The sequence below is a fragment of the Sprattus sprattus genome (genome assembly GCF_963457725.1).
Source record: "Sprattus sprattus genome assembly, chromosome: 3".
NCBI classification, from domain to species: domain Eukaryota; kingdom Metazoa; phylum Chordata; class Actinopteri; order Clupeiformes; family Clupeidae; genus Sprattus; species Sprattus sprattus.
The window spans coordinates 13829924-13855091 of record NC_137922.1 but is presented as its reverse complement, the minus strand read 5'-3'; the positions used below and the strand labels follow the sequence as shown (position 1 = coordinate 13855091).

Genomic DNA, 25168 nt, shown 5'->3' with positions numbered 1-25168 from the left:
TGTGTGTGTGTGTGTGTGTGTGTGTGTGTGTGTGTGTGTGTTTATGAATGGATGGTGGGTGTTTTAAGCTTTCATTGTAATGACACTTGTAGCTTGTATGTCATTGAAACATTGAGTGTTTACTTTTCTGGATGTGTAAATCTCCGAGGTGTGATAAAGTAGCCTATTTGTATGTGCCATCACAACTCCAAGACCCTGGGACGCGATGACGTTGTCCACGTTGAAGTCATCTCTTCGTCACCACATCAAACAGCAGGTGCAGTGCACAACGGTCTTTTCCCGTCAAGTCAATAATTTGTGTCTCTTAACCAGGCAGATACTTCCTTATCTAAATATGTATTGAGGAGCAGCATTTATAAATTGTTGTATGCATACTTTCAAGCGCTAAAATTCATTAACGAATGCAACAGAATATGTCAAATTTTACCTCCGATAATGGTGTATTCTTGTTTTGCAATATCCAATCTGCCGCTAGGTGGTGGTGACGTGTTGAAGCATCACCCGTGTTGCTTTCCATGTTTCTGTCTCGCAACAGATCTTAATCTAAATACCTAAGATAATCAGCCTTGTTCACTCGCTTACATCCACCTACATTCTGCATACAACACGAGAAAGCCGTGAGTCGTTTGGGTTTCAGGTTTTTCATTAGAAAGAAAATGTAATCCAATGGAGCGGCTCTCTCGGTCGTTTTGTGCGCTTGAGCTTGCATCTGATCGAGAATTTGCATGCGAAGCGTCAGTTTTCCTCTATGGAAAGTAAGCACTAGAAACCAAAAATAGCTTACGGTAGAGTGCTTCTCCTCGTCTTTCATGGCGCTCTGTGCTGAACATATCTTAAGCAAAGCTGGCCTTGATGCATTAAATCCCACATAATGACCTGGAAACATTTTTATCCAAAATCCAGTGCTATGTTCAAATCATAATATATGTTACTGCTGAAATCAAAATTGCTACCATAGAAGTAACTGACATCTTTTCACCAGGAGAGAGTTTCAAAAAGTGATATAATTTTGATGTGCTATCTATGTATCTAATCTATCTACATCTGTCTGTCTGGCTCAGTGAAAAGGGACAGAGATAAAGTTGGTGTAAATTAGGAGAATGCTTGCTGGAGAAGACGATAAGTTAAAAGGCCAGCACTTTGGTGTACAGCTATATTTTCCTGAAACACACACACTGACACACACACACACACACACACACACACACACACAAACATCAGATTCGAGGCAGCGTGTAGCTGTTTGATACTTCTGAAAGCTTGCTGTTTGGCATTCCACAGTTAAAACGCAGGGTTTATTTAGCCACATCTTGATTCACCGTGGCAACAAAGGAAGAGTGAAAAGACCCGCATACCGGAGCGAGAAATACAGACCAAGGAAAGGGAATAGTGGGGCGAAAAAACGGGAAGCAAACAAAGACAACACATGCACAAACTAGTGCGTTCGTCTGATGATGAGGGGTGACAACTTAAAATGGGTTACATGCCTGACTTCCCTTTGCTGCCTAAGATAATAGCGGGAACCAGCTGTGAGTAACTGGTTCAATACCAGAGTGAGCATGCTACCATTTATACATGACAGTGAGGGTGGAGGTGCTTATACCTTCCTCCTATTTGAAGAAAGAAAGTAAGAGAGAGAGAGAGAGCTCTTAAAATGGTGTTGACCGAGGATGTCACATTATTGGCTCTTTTGAGGAGCTGGGGAGGCAGGGAGAAGAGGAGGCACTCGAGAGAAGGCGAATGCTGTTGTGACAAATACAGGAGGAGAGATGGAGAGAGAGAGAGAGAGAGAGAGAGGAGCCTGCACATGATGCCTGGCGATAAGCGATAAGGAACCTCACCTAAGGCTCGGTCAGGAGGACTCGACTGCCTTCTATCTCCCCACTGTTTTCTGACACCCGCAAAACACCCAAAGGTGTGTATATTTATACATGTCATCATGTCAAGAAGGCACACGCAAACATGAAATGCACTTTGTCTGCCACTGCCATTACACACACACATATACGCACTCCTTATGCCACCCTTGTTAAACACCCACATACACACACACACACACACACACACAAAAAGGTCCATCGCTTCTATCTCCGTCATCTCCATCACTTTAGTGGAGCTGTTGAGTCATTTTTCAAAATCGATTAAAAGCTATTCTGTTGAACTCACACACGTCTCCTATCCCCTGTCCCCCCCCCCCCCACACGCATACACGCCACGGTCATTCCCCTCCTCCTTGCCAGTAGTGTTGCTTGGAAGACAGTAACCACTGCAATAAATGAAAGAAGAGCTGGCAAATGATGTTTCATGGTCTGACCTGCTCGATGACCCCATCCGTGTCTTGTGGCGGGCGCTCTCCCCGGGGAATAATAATGATAATTTTGGTCTAAATTGCCGCTTGAGAGCCGGTTGCCTGACAGTCCCTTCCTGTGGGACTGTGTTTCGCTCTCTCATTCTCTCGCTCTCTCTCCCTCTCATTCTCCCCTTCATCTCCTCTGGTCATTTGTGCATCGAAGTCCTTCTTTAGAGGGCGGCCATGTGGGCACATGGATACACTTGCACACACACACACACACACACTTGCAAACACATATAATGAAACACACACACACACACACACACACATACTTGCAAACAAATATAATGAAACACACACACACACACTCACACAGTCCCCACAAGGCAAGTTAATCACCAATGCACACACATAGAAGGGAAATGATTCCCTCCTGCAAATACACACACACATGGACAAACACAGTGCTGACGATCCACCCCCTGGTCTACCATGCACGACCGTAAATTCCGTTCAACCACATTCATGTCCATCACAATTGCTGTGTCAGTCCATTTAGCTTTGTGTCTGACTCAGAAGCTAGAAGTTGACTGTAAATGAGTGAGGTAGGAAAAACAGGCGCGGCTCTTTTAAATCAGTCAAGGGCACAACGAATGAAGCTTCGGAGCGGTATGAATCCTTGATGGGGGTCGTCTTTGACCTTGTCATAATTACTCAGTGTTGGGGAGGCTAAAAGCCTTGGATGGGATTCTTGCGAGAAACCTGAAGGCCAGATTGAAAGTATCACCCGCAGTGGAAAAGCATTCTGCTCACCCCTGTCTAATTAAGGTTTTTCCCTCCATCTAATTGCTGCGCTGTATTAAGCACGTTCCCTTTTTCTTTCCCTTTTCCACATTCCCACCCACACATGCCTGTGTGCCAAAAATGATCTGTGTCAAAAGGAGCTTTTGAAAGGATATTTTAGCAAGGAAATGCAACAAAAAACATCACAGCTCTAAACTCAGATAGGAAAAACTGAAGAAGATATTCCTCATCAACAGAACACTTGTTTATCTGTTGTTTTATTCAGTTAAAATCTATTGTGTTGCCTTTAGCCTGGGCATGAAGACAAGAACAACTTAGTAATTACTGGGGAAAAGTCATGCTTTTCCTTTTTTTTCAAAAAAAAGGAAACAACAAGCATTCACAACAGAAACACAGCAGTTTGCAAGTATGCAGTAAGTTGGTCACACCTTACCATCTGGAATTGGCGTATGAATGTGTGAAATAGAAAGAGGTAAGAGAGAGAGAAAGAGATCAAACATCTAGTATTTAATTACCCAGTGCCAGTTACAACATTGTGTGTCTGTTAATCTGGAAACAAGTCGATTTTGAACACAGACATGTAATGATGTCTGATGTCATGTAATTCGACCCCCATTACTTCATTTCTCTCTCTCACACACACACAAACACATACACACACACACACACACACACACACACACACACACATCCCTAACAGAGGCACCATTGTGGTGACACAAGACTATTTTAGTAAGTATCGTCAGTTGTGAAAGAGCTCCGGTCAGACAGATGGGCCTCGGCCAAGGCGGCGTAGCTGGCGTGATCAGTACACGTGTGAGTGCACCACCAAGTTTGTTTAACACAAGACATCAAGGGAGCTGCCATAGCAGAACGTGACAAGCAGGAGGTGATGGCCCTGCTTCCCGCAGCAGGAGGTAATCATCAGGACCTCCGCACACGTGCACAGACAGAAAAGGAGAAGAGAGACAAGAACACCAGTGTCCACCTTCATGAGTTGTTTAGGTGTTAGTATTAGGTTTTGGTGAAGTACGTGAGAGGGGGCAACATGCAAATAGTACTAGCACTGTAAGAACCTTGCATTGGAATGTAGAACTTTGCTACTCACTCTCCAACTTAAGAAAATCAATCTTTTTTTTTGTACATCAAATGGTACAAATATAGAAACCCTATTAGGTCACCTATATAAAACGCTTTTCTCATTTTCAACTGTTTTACTCCTGCATTTCCATTGCCAGAAATAATGAAGTGACCCAACTGTGATGATATTTCCTTGGTAAAAAAAAAATCTCTCTGACCCATTTTGATATTAAGTAGCGCACATTTAAACTCCTTCTTTACACTCAACAGAGGGGGAAGCAGGCACAACTGAGGCCACCATTTCCATCTATAAAGAGCATTTCCTTGCGCAAACCAATTTGTTGCGAATCTCCCCCGGTGAGGTGCGTGGGGGGTAATGGATTTAGGAGTAAAAACGCACTGTTTTACAAACAGACACCCACGATCCCCCACGGGGTCCGGATGGCCCCTGACTGAGGTGGGGCGATGACGAGAGGTGTTAACACTCCGGCTAGCCTCTTGGAGTGGCACTCCTCGAATTGGTCACACATCCAGGTGAATCGATGCTCACATATGTAAAGCAATGGTTTCTGCTGTCGAGCAGCTCTCTCAGGGTTGTACAGTGCAGTCTACTGAGTGCAGTCTACTGAGTGCAGTAAAACGGAGGAAAAAAGCCCCCAAGTAGCATGATTATAGTGTTCTGTCACCGCTGAAACATGACTCAAAAAGAACAAATGCAGCATCAAAGTGGAATTGATTATAGCAAATGGGGAAAAACATGTGTTTTATTGCTCTTCCGAAAGCAAGTCGCATACACAATGCAAGATGGATATACAAGGCGGGAATGCTGGCAATATGCACTCTCAAAAGCGGCCTGCAATTTCTCCATGTGTGCAATTTCTTGGTTATAGATGGGTGACATTAGACATGTGCTTGTGGTACTTCGGAAATCAATAGAAACAGCACACAGTGATCCATTTTACTCCCTACAACAGGGAGCTGTGCTCACACTTATCTTCACTGTGCATTGAGTGGCTCTCATATGAGACAACAACAACAAAGTCTTATTCATTCACCCTTATGTACCCTCATCACCTGACAAAAGGGGTATTATAGCATCTCTACTTCACAACCTGCGACTCCAGTGCAGTGACTTCACTCTTGAAGAGGCACTAGCAATTAGAGAAAGTTATTTGTTTGTATTGAAATTTGATTAGCAGCTTTTTTTTAAAAAAGGAGTCAGTTGTCTGTCGCCGTGGTGACTGGTGGTTTTAATAGCCTTGGTCTCTCCTCAGGCGTGATCTCTCTCTCTGTCTCCTGCGTTGTGTGTCTTCACTCTTGCAGTTGTTTGAATCGCTCAGCCAACCTCCCCAGCCCAAGCTATTTATTTCTTAATTCAATCTTCTAAACATTAATTAGAAAAGGCACAGGCTGTGGAGGAAGAGATGTGAACGTGTGTCAATCCGAGTCGCCGTCCTTCAATGATCTTTTATTTCCCAGGGTTCCAAATTGACAAAACAATAATTAGAATTCATCTTTTGTGTGCTTATCTTACACCTGCAGGATGAAGAAAAAAAAACACACACACACACAAACCTGTAAAAACACACACGCATACCTGTCTGTCACCTTAGTTCAAATTGTTGAATGAGGTATCAACTTAGCAGTAAATCAGGCCTAGTGATTGGGGAGGGGCTAACATGAATCCCTTGGTGGGGAAAAAACATAATGATTGGATGGTCTGCCCTGTGGGTGGTCAGTCACCAGACCGTCCCACCTAACTTAACTCCCCCCCCCCCTTGACCGTAAGTTAAGAAAATATCTTCAATGGCATGTTTTCACTATCAGTGAAGGTCAGTCAGCATTGGAAATACCTTCTTTCAGATGTATGTGTGTGTGTGTGTGTGTGTGTGTGCAGGCCCACATTAACTTCATGCTGTTTCTTTTGTACATTCTATAGTTCTGTTACAGGGCCGCGGCCCCTACTGTTCTGGTCCTGCCATGCTGTACAGCACTGGCAGCAAACTCCCTTTTCTTTCTACTACCACAAAACAGAAATGTGGAGGTGAAAAGGGGACCACGTCGTCATGGGGGTGGGAGGCGGGGGGTTTACATACACCTGACACACACCTCCACGACCTACGGCCTCTGAGTCCCTTCCAGCTGGTGGAAAAGCCAGATGAAAACATCGGCTGGTGGGCTCCGATGGGTCACAGCGTCTGGGCAATTTGGGCTCACTGGGGTGGGGGTGGGGTGGTAGAGACGACGCCCCCTGCCATTCCCAGATGGAGTGCTTTTCAAGATATTGGCTTGACCACCGCAGACTTCTGTGAGTGAATGCAGACGCTTGGCGTCAGAGAAAAGCAGGGCCGACTGTGCAGGGATTATGAGTGCAGAGGCTGTAATGCATTCAGCGGTGGTATTTTGGACGCCCTGTGCTCAGCATTGCAAACCACTTCTGTGTCCTTCCCTTCTGTTTGTCCTTTCTCTCTCTCCTTAGCTTTTGCGGCAAGTCGATATCTACACCTCTGTGCAACATCACAGTCGAGACAAACAATGCATGGCTTACATATTACTAAATATGGCGAGACACTCAGTCTGTTTTGCAAAAGAAAGGAAATTAGGTTTGTGAGGCATGGAGACATAAAAAGGGGGGGGGGGGGGGGGGGAAGAGACACCAAGGGGGAAAAATGAGACAGACAGAGGGAGAAGAAGACAGAGAGGAGTATGTGCCCTCCTGTGTGTGTGTGCGTGTGTGTCCAGACCTGTGAAAACGGGAGAGACTGAACAATGTCCAAGATTCTGCTTTTGCTCAGGTGACGGAGCGCCGTTGATGGAATTTTATTCATAACTGTTGAACAGGACCGAACAGAGACTCCATGCAAAAGCACTGGAGAGTCACCTCACCCAGTCAAAGAGAGAGAGAGAGAGAGAGAGAGAGGAGGAAAGAGGAAGAGAGAAAGATAGAGAGACTCGTAGAGTGGCAGAGAAAGAAAGCAAAGCAGGAAGAGAGAGAGAGAGAGAGAGAGAGAGAGAGAGAGAGAGAGAGAGGGAGAGAGAGAGAGAGAGCGGAAGGAAAAGAGAATGAAAATATTCTGAGAAAGGGCAGCAGCACCGAAAAACCACCTCCTCTGAGAATGTTCCTGACTGAATGGTGGGGGAAAAACACATTTTGTACAAAAATCCTGTTTCAAAAGGATTGAGGGAGCGAGCAAGAAGGCAGGGGGAAGAAAGAGAGAAAGAAAGAAAGAAAGAGAGTTTTAAATGGCCTGTCTAAGGTGCCCAGGCTCCCGTTCTCATTACCTGGAGAAAGACTGTCGCCATTAAATTGAAATTTAATTTACGAAATTGTGTTTTAATGTAGCTATTCACTTCCATCCTTCCAAATGTGATTCCCGTCAGCCACATTTCTTAGGGCCATTTAATTGGCCTAATGGAGAAAGCAGTTAATGGTGAGGCTTACACCAGACGGTATTGGTAACATTTCATCTAGGCTCATACAGCTTAACACACTCATGACTTTTGGGCCGCACCAGGGTTAGAGATACACGTAGGTAGAGTGGCTGTTAGACAGACTCACACAAACACAAGTTCACACACCATGGTAGTTCGTGATGATCCTGCATACACTCTGCAGATGAAACAGCATAAAAGCAGAAACAAATTAAAGAGAATAAAAAATAGATTTTTGGAGGGTTATCTTTACATTCTATAGCTGAACTTTTGATAGGCATTGGCATTAACACATCAATTAAAACTGAGCTGAAATAGGGAGACAGAAAGATGATGAGAGCAACAAAGAAACAGTATGGGAAAAGTGAGGGGTGGGGAGGATAGTCATTGTTTTTCATCAGAGCTTTCGGCAAACAGCTCAGTTCTCTTCTCTCCGTGACAGAGACGTATGCTTGGAGCGTGTCAGGATGAGAGAGAGAGAGAGAGAGCGAGAGAGAGAGAGAGAGAGACGACAAGCGAATGACAGCTCCTGTCACCGTCATCATGCCAATGCATCAGGGGGAAAAGGTTGTGCCTAAGGTCAAGGGCAGGGCGACACATTGACAGGCGGAGTGATGTTTAACAGGGATACACTATCAAACTGGGAAGTAGCCACCCCCACCCCTCACCCTCCACCCTAAATAATCAAAGATCACAGATCAGGAGAGACTGGGGAGACACACTGGTTGTATGACATAGACAAGGTGACAGTGACAAAGAGACACAAGGCACGATTTTAAAATAATTACAGCTGCACAATAATGAGCTGACCAGCCAGTGAGCCAGTGCCAATATCAGGTCCCCATGGTGGCCAACGGTGAGTCAGACAGGACCTCAACTGCTCCTCCGTACGTTCAAAATGGCCCTGTCAAACAGAGAACGCTCATAAATGACACATACTAAATTATGTAGTAATGATGTAGTAACAGCAAACATATTTAAACACATGAGACATGTCAAGACACTGACAGATTTGTTTGGGCACACAAACTAAATCCAGAGAGACGGAGAAGTATTATATAGTGGCGCTCCTTCGGTTGGTGGAATAGGGTTAGTGGAGGGAATGCTTCGCCGGAGCATGAATCACAAAAGTAGCTAAATCCAGGTGATCTATGAGAAGGAAAATCAGCCACCAGGGGGCCATCCCGCGCTGGTGTGTCATTGAACCGACGAAATAGAGCGTGCGGCTGTTCTCCAGACTGACCCATGATGTGTGTTCAGAAATTGCTAATGAAAAGAGAAAACAAGACCGGTGGAGAATAATTAAATCGAAAGCTTGAATAGGTGCGTTGTATGCATGACCACGGATTCCAGATCAAATGGAAACAGTTGGCTTCTACCTTCCATGTTGGAGCCTAAATCTGTGGATAAATGTGACTGATTAACTGTAAAGGAAATCTTTCCACTCAAGACTTGACACTTAAATTGACAATTTAGTTTTGAGAACTTCCAATTCAGCACGGACGTTTAAGTGTTTTTTTTATGTCAAGAAAAAGTCAGACGCCGAAGAAAAAAAAGATTGTGTCACACTGACCCAAAACACACAGTATGTAGTTCTGTTAATAAACTAAACTTCAGGATTTATTGGACACCGTAAATTTTCAGCAGGCTTCTGAAACAGTTGCGTTACGCTAGGGTATGGATAGGCAAATCTCTGTGTCCAGTCGCTGAAGCCAAGATAGTTTGCAAACTGGACTTAAAGAAATATCTTATTTTCCTTCAACAATTCAGGTATGTCTCCCTCGCTTTGTTCATATAGCTGATTTTTACGGTTTAACCTACCTTGTGCGTTGGAAGCAGCCTACGTTCATAGGACATTTACATGTCTGGTTTGGGCTTCTGCACATATCTGAGTTGTTGACTTGGTGACACGAATAGCCACAGTCATCCAGGTACAAGAAGAATTGCTCCAAACAGAAAGGTAAGCAAAGTCAAATCCCAGTGGGTTTGGTGCGATCGATCAGACATTCTATTTATTATTCCTGTTTCCCTGACAGAAAACGGCAAATGACCCAACGGATGGAAAATATCGTTGGTCGTTTACAGTGAACCATTTCAAACGTCGCTTTCACATTTCAAAATGTGGGATTTATTTGAACCTTCGTCTCAACGCGTCAAACCTAACTGGACAAATCACGTACTCACAGAACTGATGTTCAAATCCCTCCTACAATGCGTCCACTGTGATAGTGATTGGTGGGTGTCTCGAAGGCCGCTACTCCCCCTCTGCGTTCATTGGTTGGCAGCGGATCAGTAACAATGTTTAATGCACTATGAGGTAAAGTGAGTTAGTCAGTGGTAGGGGTTGAAAGAGGGAGAGTGTGTCTCTGCGCAGAGTGAGTAAAAAAAATTAACCGCACAGTTGTCAACAGCTGACGTGACAAGCGAAGCTCACACTCGGCTTTGACAAGACTTTCTGAGAAGCACCACGGACCGAACTGCTTGACTGCGTTTCTGTCGCAAAGCAAGTGTGGACATATAGTACTGAGACACAAGGACAATGCTATCACTGGGATGTCTCAAGACGCGTCAATGCAGCATGAGAGAGGACTGATCACACTGCTATTATCCTTTGTGGATCTATAATTTTTTTTTACGTCTTGATCTTCACATCTCTCATAAAGAGTCTTTAGGGGAGAGCCGTGACTCACTGCATACGGAACCGAGCGAAGGCAAGTCCCTGCATTCTAATAAGAGAGGGGTATACGGGAGAGAGGACGCGGCTCATTGAAATTACAGGCAGAGCTACTTTTCTGGATCAGTTTGACTTCCATGCACTGTAGCGAACATCAGACTTGGCTTCTATCGCATCCTAACAGAAACAGGGTGGCGCAAGAGGATTATACATTCTATTTTCATATCTCTGTATCGTTTGACAGGGTTGCCGACCATAGGGTAAGTTTATGTCTTTAAATCAACACGTAGGGTACTCTACAGCGAGACTGTAGTGGTTCAGATTCTGTAGGATAGCTGGCGTACAAGCACCGCAGTCAGTGAGTGTGGTGCTCTGTTCAAATTGGGACCGTGTCAGAATGGATGCAACAGCTTAAAGAAGCCACCGAGCCTCGCGGGGGATGAACAGTGACGGTAGAAGTGTGTCATTCGTCTTTTTGTCTTTTCTTCTTGCCATTTGCCTCCCTCATTCTTTGCTGTTTGGGTTCGCGTTTGGATTCTATTAGAATAGGGGGGATTATGCGAGTGTGTGAGCGTTAAAGAAGCTTATTTTAACACATTTGTATTCATCGGGTTGCCTCAAGACGGTTTGCTCAAGAGATTGCCTCGGTTAAGCATGTAAGAATGCTTTAGAGAAAATGGATTTACATTGCAGTTACCATTACAATTACTAAAGAATTGGTAGATTTGTGTAGCTTTTGGGGAATAGAGAAGTCGCGTCATAGCGAAATGTGGATGCATAAATTAACCTACATGTCGAGAAGCCAGCAGAATACCAAGTAGCCTACATAAAACTGTTTTGAGGCGTCTGTATGTTTCTCAAGGTTACATTATTGACATGCTGTGTACATCCTCTTTGAAGGAAGGAAGAATAACGCGTTAGCTGTGCATTTCGTTAAGTCGCAGAGGTGAGAATGCGCATATCAGAGCAAAGGTGTTGCCTTTCCATTTCTGCCTCACACGCGGTATTTGACTAATTTTTTTGAAACTGAAATGAGTTGCAGATCATTCTGTTCAGAAAAAAAAAATGTTTTCTTTTCTGTTTTTCAGACGGAGGGACGCAGTACGGCTGTTTCATTTGGTGGGATTGTGATGATGCCTCCGATGAGTCTGGGCGCTCAGCAGAATTTAAATTAGGTGTTCAGCAGCAGTTTGTGTGGAGAAAAAGGACACGATAAAAAAATCATCACTGGAGAAAATAAGCAGACATTTAAATGAACGAACGACAAAATGACTTTATACATTTCTCGTCATAAAGTGCTCTGCCCGTTCAGTAATTGAGTGGATAAATCGCCAGTTTGCCAGGCAAATCAACAGGTCGGCAGCGTAAAACGCATTGGAATCAAGGGCGCACACGCTGAAGGGATGTATCTTTCTATTTTGTTTTTCCTCTGTTTATGGGCTCAAGCCCTAACGCTGAGAAACTTGAACTACTCGGTGCCAGAGGAGCAAAAACAGAACACTATAATCGGTAACCTCGCCAAAGATGCTAACATTGAAATAAATGTAACGGGCCAAAAATCCAACTTCAGAGTGTTGGAGAATTCAGCCCGGCATCTCGTTGACGTGGACCCCACGAGCGGGCTGCTCAGGACTAAGCAGCGGATTGACAGGGACACGTTGTGCCAACGAAACCCCAAGTGCCAGCTCTCCATGGAGGTATTTGCCAACGACGCAGAAATCTTCATGATAAAAATCGAAATACAGGACATAAATGATAATTCCCCCACTTTTCCCAACGACGTGATTGATCTTGAGATAGCTGAAAATGCGGCTCCGGGCACTCGCTTCCCCTTGACCGCTGCGCACGACCTGGACTCTGGGGAGAACGCGCTGAAAACCTATCAGATCACGCGAGACGATTATAGCATCTTTTCTTTGGATGTAAAATCAAGAGGGGACGGAACTAAATTCCCAGAGCTGGTGATTCAGAGGCCGTTAGACCGGGAGGAACGCAGCCACCATACGCTGATTCTAACAGCCATTGACGGAGGGGAATATCCCCGATCCGGTACCATGCAGATTAATGTAAAAGTTATTGATTCTAATGATAACAGCCCGGTGTTTGAGTTGCCTTCCTATGTGGTCGAGGTCCCCGAGAACACCCCCACCGGAAGAGTATTGATAGATTTAAATGCCACAGATCCCGACGAAGGCAGCAACGGGCAGATAGTTTATTCATTTAGTGGCTACACGCCAGACCGGATCAGAGAACTGTTCTCTATAGACCCTGAAACAGGTGTCATAAAGATTCAGGGGAAAATCGACTATGAGGAAAACCCAATTATAGAGATTGATGTTCAGGCAAAAGACCAAGGGCCCAATCCCATTCCCGGCCATTGTAAAGTCACTGTTAAAGTGGCGGACAGGAATGACAACTGGCCGTCCATCAACTTTGTGTCTGTGCGACAGGGGGCCATCAGCGAAGCGGCCCCCCCAGGGACAGTCATCGCCTTGGTGAGAGTCACAGACAAAGACTCGGGCAGGAACGGCCAGCTCCAGTGTCGGGTGCTGGGGAACGTGCCTTTCAAGCTGGAGGAGAACTACGACAACTTCTACACGGTGGAGACAGACAAGCCGCTGGACCGCGAGCTCCAGGACGAGTACAACATCACCATCCTGGCCAAGGACAATGGCAATCCTCCGCTCAACTCCACCAAGTCATTCACTGTCAAGATCCTGGATGAGAATGACAACGCCCCCCACTTTACCAAACCCGTTTATGTCATGCAGATATCGGAGAACAATGTGCCGGGTGAGTACATGGGTTCGGTTCTGGCCATCGACCCTGACCTGGGTCTGAATGGAACGGTGTCTTATGTCCTGCTGCCCTCCAATGTCAGCAGTGACTCCATTCAGACATTTGTGGGGGTCACAGCCTCCACCGGTGCCATCTATGCACTGCGGGCCTTCAACTATGAGCAGACCAAGTACTTTGACTTCAAGGTTCTGGCCAAAGACTCGGGCTCACCTCACTTGCAGAGCAACGCCACGGTGCGCGTGAACATCTTGGACGTGAACGACAACGTCCCCGTGATCGTTCTCCCGCTCCTGCAAAACGACACTGCCGAGATCCACGTCCCCCGTAACGTGGGCATCGGCCACATCGTGACGACAGTGCGCGCCGTGGACAACGACTCCGGCGAGAGCGGGCGCCTCACCTATGAGATCACAGAGGGCAACGAGGAGCACCTGTTTGAGATCGACCCGGCGACCGGTGAGCTGCGCACCTCCCACTCGCTCTGGGAGGAGGTGGCGCCCGTGGTGGAGCTGGTCATCCGCGTCTCGGACCACGGCAAGCCGTCTCTCGCAGACAACGCCAAACTTATCATCAAGGCCTACTCTGGGGCGCTACCCGAGGGCGAGCCGCGCATCAACGCCGAGCGCCACGGCTGGGACATGTCGCTGCCGCTCATCGTGACGCTCAGCATCATCTCCATCATGCTGCTGGCCGCCATGGTGACCATCGTGGTCAAGTGCAAGCGCGAGAACAAGGAGATCCGCACGTACAACTGCCGCATCGCCGAGTACTCGCACCCGACGCTCGGCAAGAGCAAGAAGAAGAAGATCAACAAGAACGACATCATGCTGGTGCAGAGCGAGGTGGAGGAGCGCGACGCCATGAACGTCATGAATGTGGTGAGCAGCCCTTCGCTCGCCACCTCCCCCATGTATTTCGATTACCAGACGCGTCTGCCCCTCAGCTCGCCGCGCTCCGAGGTCATGTACCTCAAGCCGGCCGCCAACAACCTGCCAGTGCCGCAGGGGCCCGTCGGCTGCCACACCAGCTTCACAGGGCCCGTCACCAGCACCACCGAGACCCCCACTAACAGGATGTCCATCATTCAGGTAGGCCCCCCCCCCCCCACAGGCGCGTGCTTTTGATGGGTAGTGCTCGCTCCTGGTCACAAACACACACCCCACCTTCAATCACCTGTTTCTGCTGGTCACTCCCCAAACACACACACTCACTTTCTCACTCACTCATGCCTGCAGCTGCTAATGGCTTAACACTTTTAACACCTACACAGGTAGACACACTAATGCACAAGCATTAATGTTGTTCCCCATTGTCATCCATGCTCACACACATGTAAGGCAAATCCCAGAAATAGAACCCCCCCTACACCCACACACACACACACACACACACACACAGGCCATTCGGTCTGTGTCCCAGGTTTTTGTTGATCTGCGCAGTGTAATGGGGACAATTTTGGAGATGTCGACTTTAAGCCGAAATAACACGAGAATAACAAGTGAGCAATGCATTGTTCATTTCGTAGGGATTCGCTATTCATCTTTATTGAAAACCTTAAATTGGCTTGTATAGTTTTAGGGTAATGGATTTCGGTGGAACTCGAGCACAGTGTGTAATTTTGTTACAGAGGCATTGTGTAGCCAGTACTCCCTGGGAAAGCCAGACGGTTATGATGCATTGGCTGGCTTAGCCGTGAAGCTGGGGTTGTTATTTAATAAATGCCAGAATGCTCTGATTTGCCTCTCGTTCAGAAAATGTACTCAGCCATTTCACAGCAAATGAAAAGAGCCCCGATCAATGAGGAGCTTCCGGTGTCTACTGCTGCTTTTGCTGCTGCTGTTGCTGCTGCTGCTGCTGCTGCCTCACAGGGGGATGCAGAAATCCTCCCTCTCTCCCTCTCGCTCCCCTTCTCTCTCTTTCTCTCTCTGCCTCTGTGTGTCCCCCCTTCAGCATCTCTCTGCCTTTCACTCTCTCGCTCTCTCTCATCTCCCTCAATTCCGCTGTCCTCTCCTACCTCTCCCTCCTTTTTTATTTTACTCTTTCCCTCTCTTTCTCTATCTTTCTCTTATCTCTATTTTTCCCCTCTCTCCCCCGCTGCTCTCAAAGGGGAGCTCTGATTGTACGCAGGATGAAATCATATTTGTTTATTTTATTTTTAGCTCCCTCGCATGGCTCTCCCTATAAATTGATACCTCAGAGTTGGCGAGGCCTTTGCGCGTATGATCTCTCCTGAATCATTAATAGGCGGGAGCGCGGGATGTTGGGATGTAAGCAGTCGGGATAGTGTGTCACCCAGTCGATTCCCAAGAGCAAGGTGGATGCTGGGATTGTTTTTCCCTGAAAAGAGAGACCCCCTCCCCCTCTTCGTCTTGTTCCTTGTTTTCTCCTCCCCACCTTTGCCAGTGCTGATTTTTATTTGTACTGAAAGATTTGGCTGAGCCGTTGAGAACTTGTGTGTGTGTCTGCGGGGATGGGGAGGTACACCCTGGTGGTTGAAAGCGGGTTGGTGACTGTCACGACTGATGAGCACACACTCTTTAAAGCACTGGCGGTGTGGTACAGTCGGAGTGTACTACCAGCTGGGACACAGCTAGCCACCTAATTTAGCATTTTCCTGTTTTACAGCATATCTGACATGAGGGCAGTATTTGCTGTTGCTTTTCATTCAAAGGACTGAATTATAATACTTGAGTGTGTGTGTGTGTGTGTGTGTGTGTGTGTGCTCAGAGCTTGTAGTTCTGCTGTGTTTGGCACCATTGTATTAGATGCTTTTCAGACAGTTTTAGCCGACACAAGCACTCTCCAGGGAGTGTGTGTGTTTGTGTGTAGTCGGCATGCTTTTGTGTTCATGGGCTTGGGCATGGCTCAGTGTCTGTGTGTGTGTGCTATGTGTGTAGTGTGTTCTTCTGTGTGTAGGTGCATGAGCATAGTTCAGTGGTTGTGTGTGTATTAACTCTGTGTGTGGTATGAGTGCTTCTGTGTCTATGCACATGGGCATGGTTTAGTGTGTGTGTGTGTGTGTGTGTGTGTGATTTTCAGAGCGTGTGTCTTGCTGTCCCATTGTGTCCAGCTGTGGGTCATAGGCTGGGGGCAGAGCTGTTAGAGGCCAGCCCTCCTAATAAGTGAACAGAATAATTGGCAAGAGTTTGGCCCCACTGCCGGCTGATCTATTACTGATGGATTACCCCAGCAAAGCCCAGCCCCGTGGCTCCTGCATTACTACTGCAGAAAACTAACCAGGAGAGAGAGAGAGAGAGAGAGAGAGAGAGAAAGAGAGAGAGGAAGTGAAACAAGGAGTAAGAGAGGGAGTGAGAGAAGGAGAGAGAGAGAGTAAACGACGGAGAAAGAGATCTCAGCATTACCTTGTCCTTTACTGTTGCCCTCTCGCTCCTGCAGTGGAAAATAAACAAGAGCAAAGACGGAGAGATAGAGAGAGAAGGAAAAGAAAAAAGTGAGTGGGCCAAAAAGAAAGGGAGGGAGAGGGAGAAATCTTCAGTATTCGCCTGCGCTGTGCTGCACTGGGTCCCCTCTAGTTCGTCCTGCATTGTATTACGGCCGCTCGCTCTAGAGCCAGTAGCTGGACACGGGGATCCAGTTTCTGACGGAGTAAAATAATACTGTATCCTTCCCCTACAGCCCCTCCACACACACACTCCCTCACACACAAATACACACACACACTTCCTCTCTGTCTCTCTTTGTCTCTCCCTCTCTCTTTCAGCCAGACCAGTGGGTATCTGAAAAAAAATTCAAGAAACTAAGACAAACCCCCCCCCCACACACACACACACCCACACCCCTGCCATCCAACTCTCCTTTCTTCCATCGACCTGGGGGTTGTGGGGCGGGCTCCCAACTCCCCACATCTGTCACCAGTGCCAGTAGCCAATGAATAAATAAAGGGAAATAAACAAATAGAAGCTGCCAAGCAGACAGAGAGGAGAGAAGGAACAGAGGAGAGAGAGAGAGAGAGATGGAGGAGTGCTCTGGAGGGGTAGCAGTGCTTCAGGCAGCAGCAGAAGTGCCGATGACACGAAGAGAGATTAGATAAGATTTGATTAGATTCAACTTTATTGTCATTGTGCAGAGTATGGGTACAAAGCCAATGAAATGCAGTTAGCATCTAACCAGTGCAAAAATACAGTATTATTTATAGATACGTGCAGAAAAAGTAAGTACTACAGTGTAAGCGCTGCTACATCTTACAGTGATGGATAGTGGAGAGTTCCAATATACAAATATTATTTATGTAAATATTTTTAAATACGTACAGAGGAGAAGTGGACAGTTGAAGAATACAAATTACAGTGTATGTGGTCCAGATTGTGCAAAATGTGAATGGCGCAATTTACATAGTACTGTAAACAGTGCAGTAATGAGTGCAATGATGCTATTAGAGTGGTGGTGTGGAGTTCAGCAGGGTCTCAGCTCCGGGGAAGAAGCTCTTCCTGAGCCTACTGGTGCGGGAGCGGAGGCTCCTCTAATGCCTGCCGGATGGGAGGAGGGTGGATAGTCCATGGTTAGGATGAGAAACAGATGATGTCTCTCGCCCTGGCCAGGCAGTGCTTGTAATAAATGTTTTCATTAGTGGGTAACTGGTTGCTGGTGATGCGTTGGGCAGTTTTCACCACCCGCTGAGATACGGTTTGTAAATATGCTCTCAATAATACAGCGGTAGAAATTCATCAGTATACTGGGTTACAGCTGAGTTTCCTTCAGGGCTCCCTAGGAAGTAACAACGCTGTTGCACCTTTTTAACCGATATGGAGGAGTTCGGGGACCAGGTGAAGCCCACCTAAAGTCCTCGATGATCTCCTGGGTCTTCTGGGTGTTTAAGTGCTAGGTTGCTGTTGTCACACAGGTGCTGAAGCGCTGTCCCAGTGTCACCTGTGATCAGACATACCACCGTGGTGTGATCTGCCAACTTGATGACAGTGTTGAAGCCATAAACAGGCAGGCACTCACGGCTGAACAGGGAAAACAGAAGAGGGCTCAGCACCCAGCCTTGTGGTACGCCGGTGATCAGGGTGGTAGTGGAGGAGGAGGAGGAGAGGTTGTCTCACCTTACAGGCTGGGTTCTGTTAGCTAGAAAGTCCAGTTGCCAGTCCAGTTGCAGAGGTATGTGTTGATACAGGGGAGACGGCATCCTCTGTTGATCTGTTGCAGCGGGGGGGGGGGGGGGGGAACTGGTGTAGGTGCGGTTTAGCAGGCACACAGGATTTCAAGTGTGAAAGAACCAGTTTGTTGAAGCACTTGGGAAGTGCTATGTGAGTGTTTGTGTCTCTGCACATTATTGCTGTTTGTGTTTCTGGTTTTGTGTGTGTGTGTGTGTGTGTGTGTGTGTGTGTGTGTGTGTGTGTGTGTGTGTGTGTGTGTGTGTGTGTGTGTGACATGTCGACCAGCAAGCTGCCTCTGTAACAATGCTCAACAGGCATACAGTGATTTGGGTGAGCTTGACCGGAGAATGGCCCAAGTGTGGAGAGGGGAGATGAGGCGTGAAAAAGACGAGGCAAGAAAAAGAAAAAAGGAGGGCGAGAAAGCAAAGAGAGAGAGAGAGAGAGAGAGAGGAGGAGAGCAAAGGATGAAGGAAGGAAGAAAGAACTAGGGAGAAGAAAGAATCTGAGGCCTCCGAGCCCAGGGCTGGGTCCAGCGCAACAAGCGGCGTAATTTGATTTGTGTGGAGTTTGAGCGGAGGGGAAACGGATGGCTTGTAATGACGCCTAATTCCATTTAAGGCGCTGAGGCATATTACTTACTATTTAATCAGGGTTAAGAGCGATCCAAGCCTCCATTCCTCAAGAGGGGAGGATCTTCATTCTACCCCACCTACCACCACTACACCACCACCACCACCCTGACCCCCTCCCACTCACACACACCTTTCTCACCCCACCTAAAAAAGCGATTTAGCGATCCCAGACCCATGTGTTGCCTAGTGAATAACCCCTTCTCTACTACCCCTGACACCCTAACATTCCTAACTCACACTTACTGTGCACTTCTTCATCTGATGGCACTTTGTGTTATTGAATAGATTTAGTACTTAGTGCGGTTTCACCAAGGTCTCATACCGCACCGAAGCGTGAGGGTTGTTCCTCCTACTTGTAAGTGGAAAATAAGTAAATGTATTATACATGTAATAATGTTGCCTTACATTTAAAGCAGTGTCATAATTAAAGTAGTGTTTGGATTAATTATTTGGCTTCATTGTTGCCATGGCAGATTTACTTGACTGTGATTTAAAAATCTCTTTCGCTCTGATACACTGCTTGAAACTGGGTCCCTTGTGTCTGGAATGCAATGAAGTGTTTTTTTTCCGCCCCTGTAAATCCACCAGTGGACGGTGATTTAGAAGCTCGGGGAAAGCAGAAGCTTGGCTGTTCCAGAGCGGCCTGTAGGTGGCAACATTCTGCCTCATGACTGGCTAAGGGCTGTCAGAGGCAAGGGAGTAGAGAGGGAGGGATTTGAGAAGGAGACGGGATTTCAGGCATGCCTGTCTCGCCTGTTGGAAGCAGCGAAGCATTCTGTGTGTGTGTGTGTGTGTGTGTGTGTGTGTGTGTGTGTGTGTGTGTGTGTGTGTGTGTGTGTGTGTCTGTGTGTGTGTGTGTGTGTGTGTGTGAGAGATATTTTTCTCTGCTGGCTTGAGAATGGTGATCACAGGAACAGCGGGCGCCTGGTCACATTCCCAGCCTGCACTGTGAGGCCACAGCTTCAGCACCTCACGCTCAAGCTCACACTGCAGTCAGAGCTGACACGCGCATGCACGCATAGGCACACACAGATACACACACACACACACACACACACATGCATCCATGCGCACACATGCACACACACACACACACACACACACACACACACACACACACACACACACACCCTTTGTTTATTAAGTTGTTCTGGAGAGGTCAATTGAGTGGGAGAGGTCAAGGAGGGCACATGGGAGCTGTAATTCATTTGACAAGGCGGGGGGGGGGGGGCGCAAGACCAGAGAGCGTATGTAGGAGAGGGGTGTGTGGTGTGTGTGTGTGTGTGTGTGTGGGTGTGTGTGCGCGCGCGCATGAAAGGGTTGGTCTGTGAATGGCCATGGAGTTTCTCCTCTTTACACGCATCATTTATAAAGGTCAGCAGCATGATAGAGTGGCGTTTCCACCCCCACTGCACACACACACACACACACACACACACACACACACACAGTACACACACATACACACACACACACACACACACACACACACACACCCCTGTAGGATGTCCATGATGACACATTGCAGGACCTCCATATCGAGTCCCTCTTCCTCATTACTTAAGATAAGCACTGGGCAGGGAGCTGGGACAGCATGTTGACACACACTCACACACTCACACTCACACTCACACTCACACTCACACTCACACTCACACTCACACTCAGCAGCCGCTTGCATTGCTTGCTTGTTTGTTTGTTTATTTATTTGTGTGTGTGTGTGTGTGTTTTTATGGTATGACGCAGCAATGCTGGCTTTGGCAAGGAAAGAGGAAGCGAGGGAGGGAAAACGTGAGTGTAGCCATGCGGGTTAATTCAGATGTCCTTGCGTGAAGACATGGATGGAAGGGGAGAGTGGGTGAGATGCTTGACAGGAGTGGTTTTGGGTAGAGAAGAGAGAGAGAGAGAGAGAGCTTGAGATAGTGAAAGGAGAGGATATTTAGGAAGAGATGAAATGGAGTGAGTATGTGTATGGTTATGTCAATGTTTGTGTGTTTATGGTGTGTATGTATACTTGTGTGATGTATGTTTGTGTAGGTAACTAGGGGACATCGTTGTGTTGGCACTCCCTGGCATGTGTGTATGAGAGAGAGCAAGCCCCTCCACACCCCCAACAATATCCCATTTGTTTTATCCCCCCCCCCCCCCCCCCCACACACACACACATACATACATCCTTCTGCCCTTAATCGTCTCGCATCTCTGTCCTCTCATTCTCTCTCTCCCTCTTTCTTTCTTTCTTTCTTTCTTTCTTTCGTTCGCTCGCTCTCCCTCTTTATGAGCGGTTTTGTGGATGCAGGGGGTGAGATTTATCAGAGGCTCGATATCGTATTGAAATTGCGGCCACACTCCAGTGAGCAGCGCCGGGGCGGCCACTGGAAAAGGCACTCTTCATTTTTACCACTGTGTGTTTTTCATGCAAGAAGCCCTCAAGCTGCTGTCTGCCAGAGACACAACTACAGCGCCCTGTTTATGGCCATGAGACGGTGTGTGTGTGTGTGTGTGTGTGTGTGTGTGTGTGTGTGTGTGTGTGTGTGTGTGTGTGTGTGTGTGTGTGTGTCTGTGTGTGTGTGTACTTCAGTGATGAGTTGCATCTGTATGTGTGAGTGTGTGTGGCTTCTTGTCCCTGCTTCTATGTGTTTGAATTAACTCTGTATATATGTGTGAGTGTGTGTGTGTGTATGTGTGTGTGTGTGTGTGTGTGTGTGTGTGTGTGTGTGTGTATGTGTTACAGTATTGAAAACCCCTTAGTTCAGTTTTTGTGTTCTTATTTTCAACATGCCTGCTACAGTGAATTATTAATAGAGGGTTTAGATACACAGGCACACATGATCGATGAGGAGTGTTAGCAGTGAAGAGAAGCAGTTTATGTGTGTCTGTGTGTGTGTGTGTGTGTGTGTGTGTGTGTGTATGTGTGTGTGTGTGTGTGTGTGTGGTAGCACAGAGCTGCTCTATCTGCTTGAGTTAGGAGCAGCAGGGGGGGTTTACTGAACACTGTTTTCTTTTAGGTTTAGGAATGATATTGCTCAGTTTTGTTTATTTTTTACTCTCTCCCCATAGGCTAAATGGTGTGTGTGTGTTTCCAAATGTGTGTTTACTTGTGTGGTTTTGCTTTTGTGTGCACAGGCCTGTCACTGTGTGTGTGTGTGTGTGTGTGTGTGTCTGTGTGTGTGTGTGTGTGTGTGTGTGTGTGAGTGAACACATCCCTTGCACGTTAAGCTTCATCCACAGGCAGCTATATATACTCCCCTCATTAATAAATCATCGTGTTTTACCAATCAGAGCGAAGCGCAGGATGTCACGATAAACATCTGAAGTCCCTCGCTGCATGTTCTGTGTGTGGGGGTGTCTGGGTTTGTGTGGGGGAGGGGGAGGGGGGGTTTGGTTGAGGCAAATCTCACATCCTTTAAATCAAGTCAGAACAGAAGCGTTCCAAAATTCCATTTTTGGTAAACTGCTTTTTGTTACGAGGCTTTCCCCTCTCCTCCCCTCTCCTCTGTCTCTTTCACTCCTCCTCCTCCTCCTCTTCTCTCTCTCTCTCTCTCTCTTTTATTCTCCAGGGTAGAGAGTTGCGTCTCCTCCACAAGCGAAAAGCAGGGCGTATGACTCAAGTGACGATTCGTTTGCAAATTAGAGATGGATTGAAGATTAGCCCAGTTTTTCCCCCCTCGCTGTTCAGATGAAATCAAATCTGCTTTCTCCAAAAGCAATGCCGACCGAAATATATCCCTCCTTTATCCCCCCTTTCTCTCTCTCTCTCTTTCTCTCTCTCTCTCTTTCCCTCATCTATTGCTCCCTCCGTTCCTCTTCCTTTGGGTGCTGTATTCCATGTCGGAAAACCCAACATAAAAAATGCAGGAGAGATTGAAAAAAACCTTAAAAAAAATCACCACTTGCTTTTGTGCTCTGATTGTGGCAGTGAACTACAGTAGTGAAAAAGTGTCTGTTTAAGTGTGTGTGGGTGAGTATGTGTGTGTGTGTGTGTGAGAGTGGGTGTGGGTGGGTTTGTACATTTGTATATGAATAAATGTGTGCATGCAATTACCTGGATTTTGTAACAGGTCTGTGTTGATGTGTGTGTGTGTGTGTGTGTCGGTGTCAGTGTGAGATCATTTGGAGTTGCAGAAGTGTATGAATGTGTGTATAATTGTATGTATTATTCAGTGGACATTTGTCCAGGACCATGTATTATGGATGGGCCAATCCTGGAGAATCCCAGTTACGGGGAGCTGAATAATTAAGCAATGTGTGTGTGTGTGTGTGGCAGCATAATTCTGCTGTGCAGTTCGGCGCTCTTGGGATCACCCTGTGGGGTCAGGCTGGCAGGGTCCTTTCCCGACACACACACACACACACACACACACACACACACACACTCAGATTCATTCATATGAAAGCAGGCAGTTCAATTCATATGGAGTAAGGTCTGTAGCATGTAAGGTAAATGTTGGGTGTAATTGGTCAGGATATTGCTGCTGGATCTGAAAGAGAGATCAAACGACTCACTGGGTCTCTGTTGAAAGAAATAGGATGTTTTTTTTGTCCTTAGTTTTTCAAAAGGGGATTGTCTTCCAGCAGAGTCTTAACAGTATGAGCTGTGCTCACAGTAATGTGTAGTCATTGACACATGCGTGCACAATCAGTGGTGTGACCTTTTCACCTTCAGTCGAGTCTGTTATGGGAATACCCATGAGCGTATTGCCTTTCATTCTCCCTCTCTCTCCCCCTCTCTCTCTCTTTCTCTCTCTTTCTCTCTCTCTGTCTCTCTCTCTCTTTTCCATCCATCATCTTGCTAGATCCAATCTGGCTGGGCTTCCAGGGCAAGATGACCTCCAGCGCATCTTACCAACACAACCCTCAGTCATGTCAAGCCCAGCATTAAGCATTCCACTCGTGTGTGTGTGTGTGTGTGTGTGTGTGTGTGTGTGTGTGTGTGTATGTACCTCCTTAAATGACCTCCTCTCCACAAAGGGTGGTGGGGTGGGGGTGGGGGGGGGGGGGGGGGGTGCAAACACAGAATGCTTACTGTGTGCTATGCGGTCGGGATATTTAATTACTCCAGTCGGCATCACCGGGCCATTAGTGTTGTTGTGAGAAGAGAGAAAGCTGGGGTGTCCGGCACAAATGCCTGGCGAGATACACGACCACAAGCTCCCAACCTCTGGACCTTAAGACGCCAGCCACTTAAAACTAATTTGCTCAGTCAATAGAGACTAGCCAGGAGAAGACGGCTGGAGCCTATAGCCGCTGCTGTACTGTACTGCACTGCTTGTGTGTGTGTGTGTGTGTGTGTGAGAGAGAGAGTGAGTGTGTGTGTGTGTGTGTAAATGTGAGTGTGAGTGGACAGAATTCTGCCGCATCACTTTTTAATGAGGCTCTAAGTCGAGAGGACTTTAAAGAGGAGGTATAAAATTAGATGTTTGTTTCTTTATTTATTTAGTTATTATTTATTTATTTATTCATTTAGCATTACATAGCCATCTCACATCATACCATCTGGGTACTCTGTGTGTGTGTGTGTGTGTGTGTGTGTGTGTGTGTGTGTGTACTGCCAGCATCTTTGGCTCTCTCCTGTTCATATTTCTGGTCAATAAGTGACTTGGCCATGCTGAGGAAGTGTGTTTGTGTGTGTGTGTGTGTGTGTGTGTGACAGTGCATTAGTGGTGAGTGGGTGGACATGTCTTGCTCCACTTAGAAGGAATGCACACAAGTGTGCTGTTGCTCCTGTTACTGTTGTTTACGCAACTCCCATCCAAGAACATTGGTCATCGCTGCTGCTCATGGCATCATATAGAACATTATTCCTTCCCAATCAGGAACAGAACGAAGAGAACGCTTAGAGTGAGACAACTCACAGGCAGACAGCTCACAGATAAACAGACAAGTCTTGGCTGCTTGAGTGATGTGTCATGCTAGCATCTTCCCCTTATGCAGTCAAAGACAGCAGCAATCCTATGTGTAGGTGTTGAGTTTCCCCATGCAACTACAGATGGGCTAACACATGACCATAGTGCTGTTTTCACAGATATATGTTTCCATCTGAGATCAGTGAGAAAGTGGGTGTTCAGCCTTGAGTATGTGTGTGAGTGTGTGTAGGAGAGAGAGTGTTTTGTGTGTGTGTTTGAGTGTTTGTGAGAGTGAGAGAGAGATTGTGTGTGTGTGTGTGTGAGGGCCGTTGCCAATTCCCCCCGTTATCCCAGGCCCAAACCTTAGCCGTACTCGAGAGCCCCGGCACAGCATGGGGGGGTTCTTTCTCTTCCGTCCTGGGAAAGTATCCGCCGTGCTCTCCTTCAAAAGTAGCATCATCTCTTCTCTTTTATGATCCCCCAGCTCCACC

General features: G+C 46.9%; 1 protein-coding gene across 1 annotated transcript in view; it reads left to right on the top strand.

Annotated features, from left to right (window-relative positions):
• Positions 1-11686: 11686 nt before the first annotated feature.
• Positions 11687-25168, top strand: part of pcdh17 (protocadherin 17) — a gene marked incomplete at both ends in the record, with an annotated part of 65359 nt that continues 51877 nt past the window's right edge. Inside the window, one exon of the mRNA XM_080833789.1 lies at positions 11687-14170. Within this exon, the coding sequence (XP_080689915.1) occupies positions 11687-14170 (2484 nt within the window). The remainder of the gene's footprint in view (positions 14171-25168) is intronic.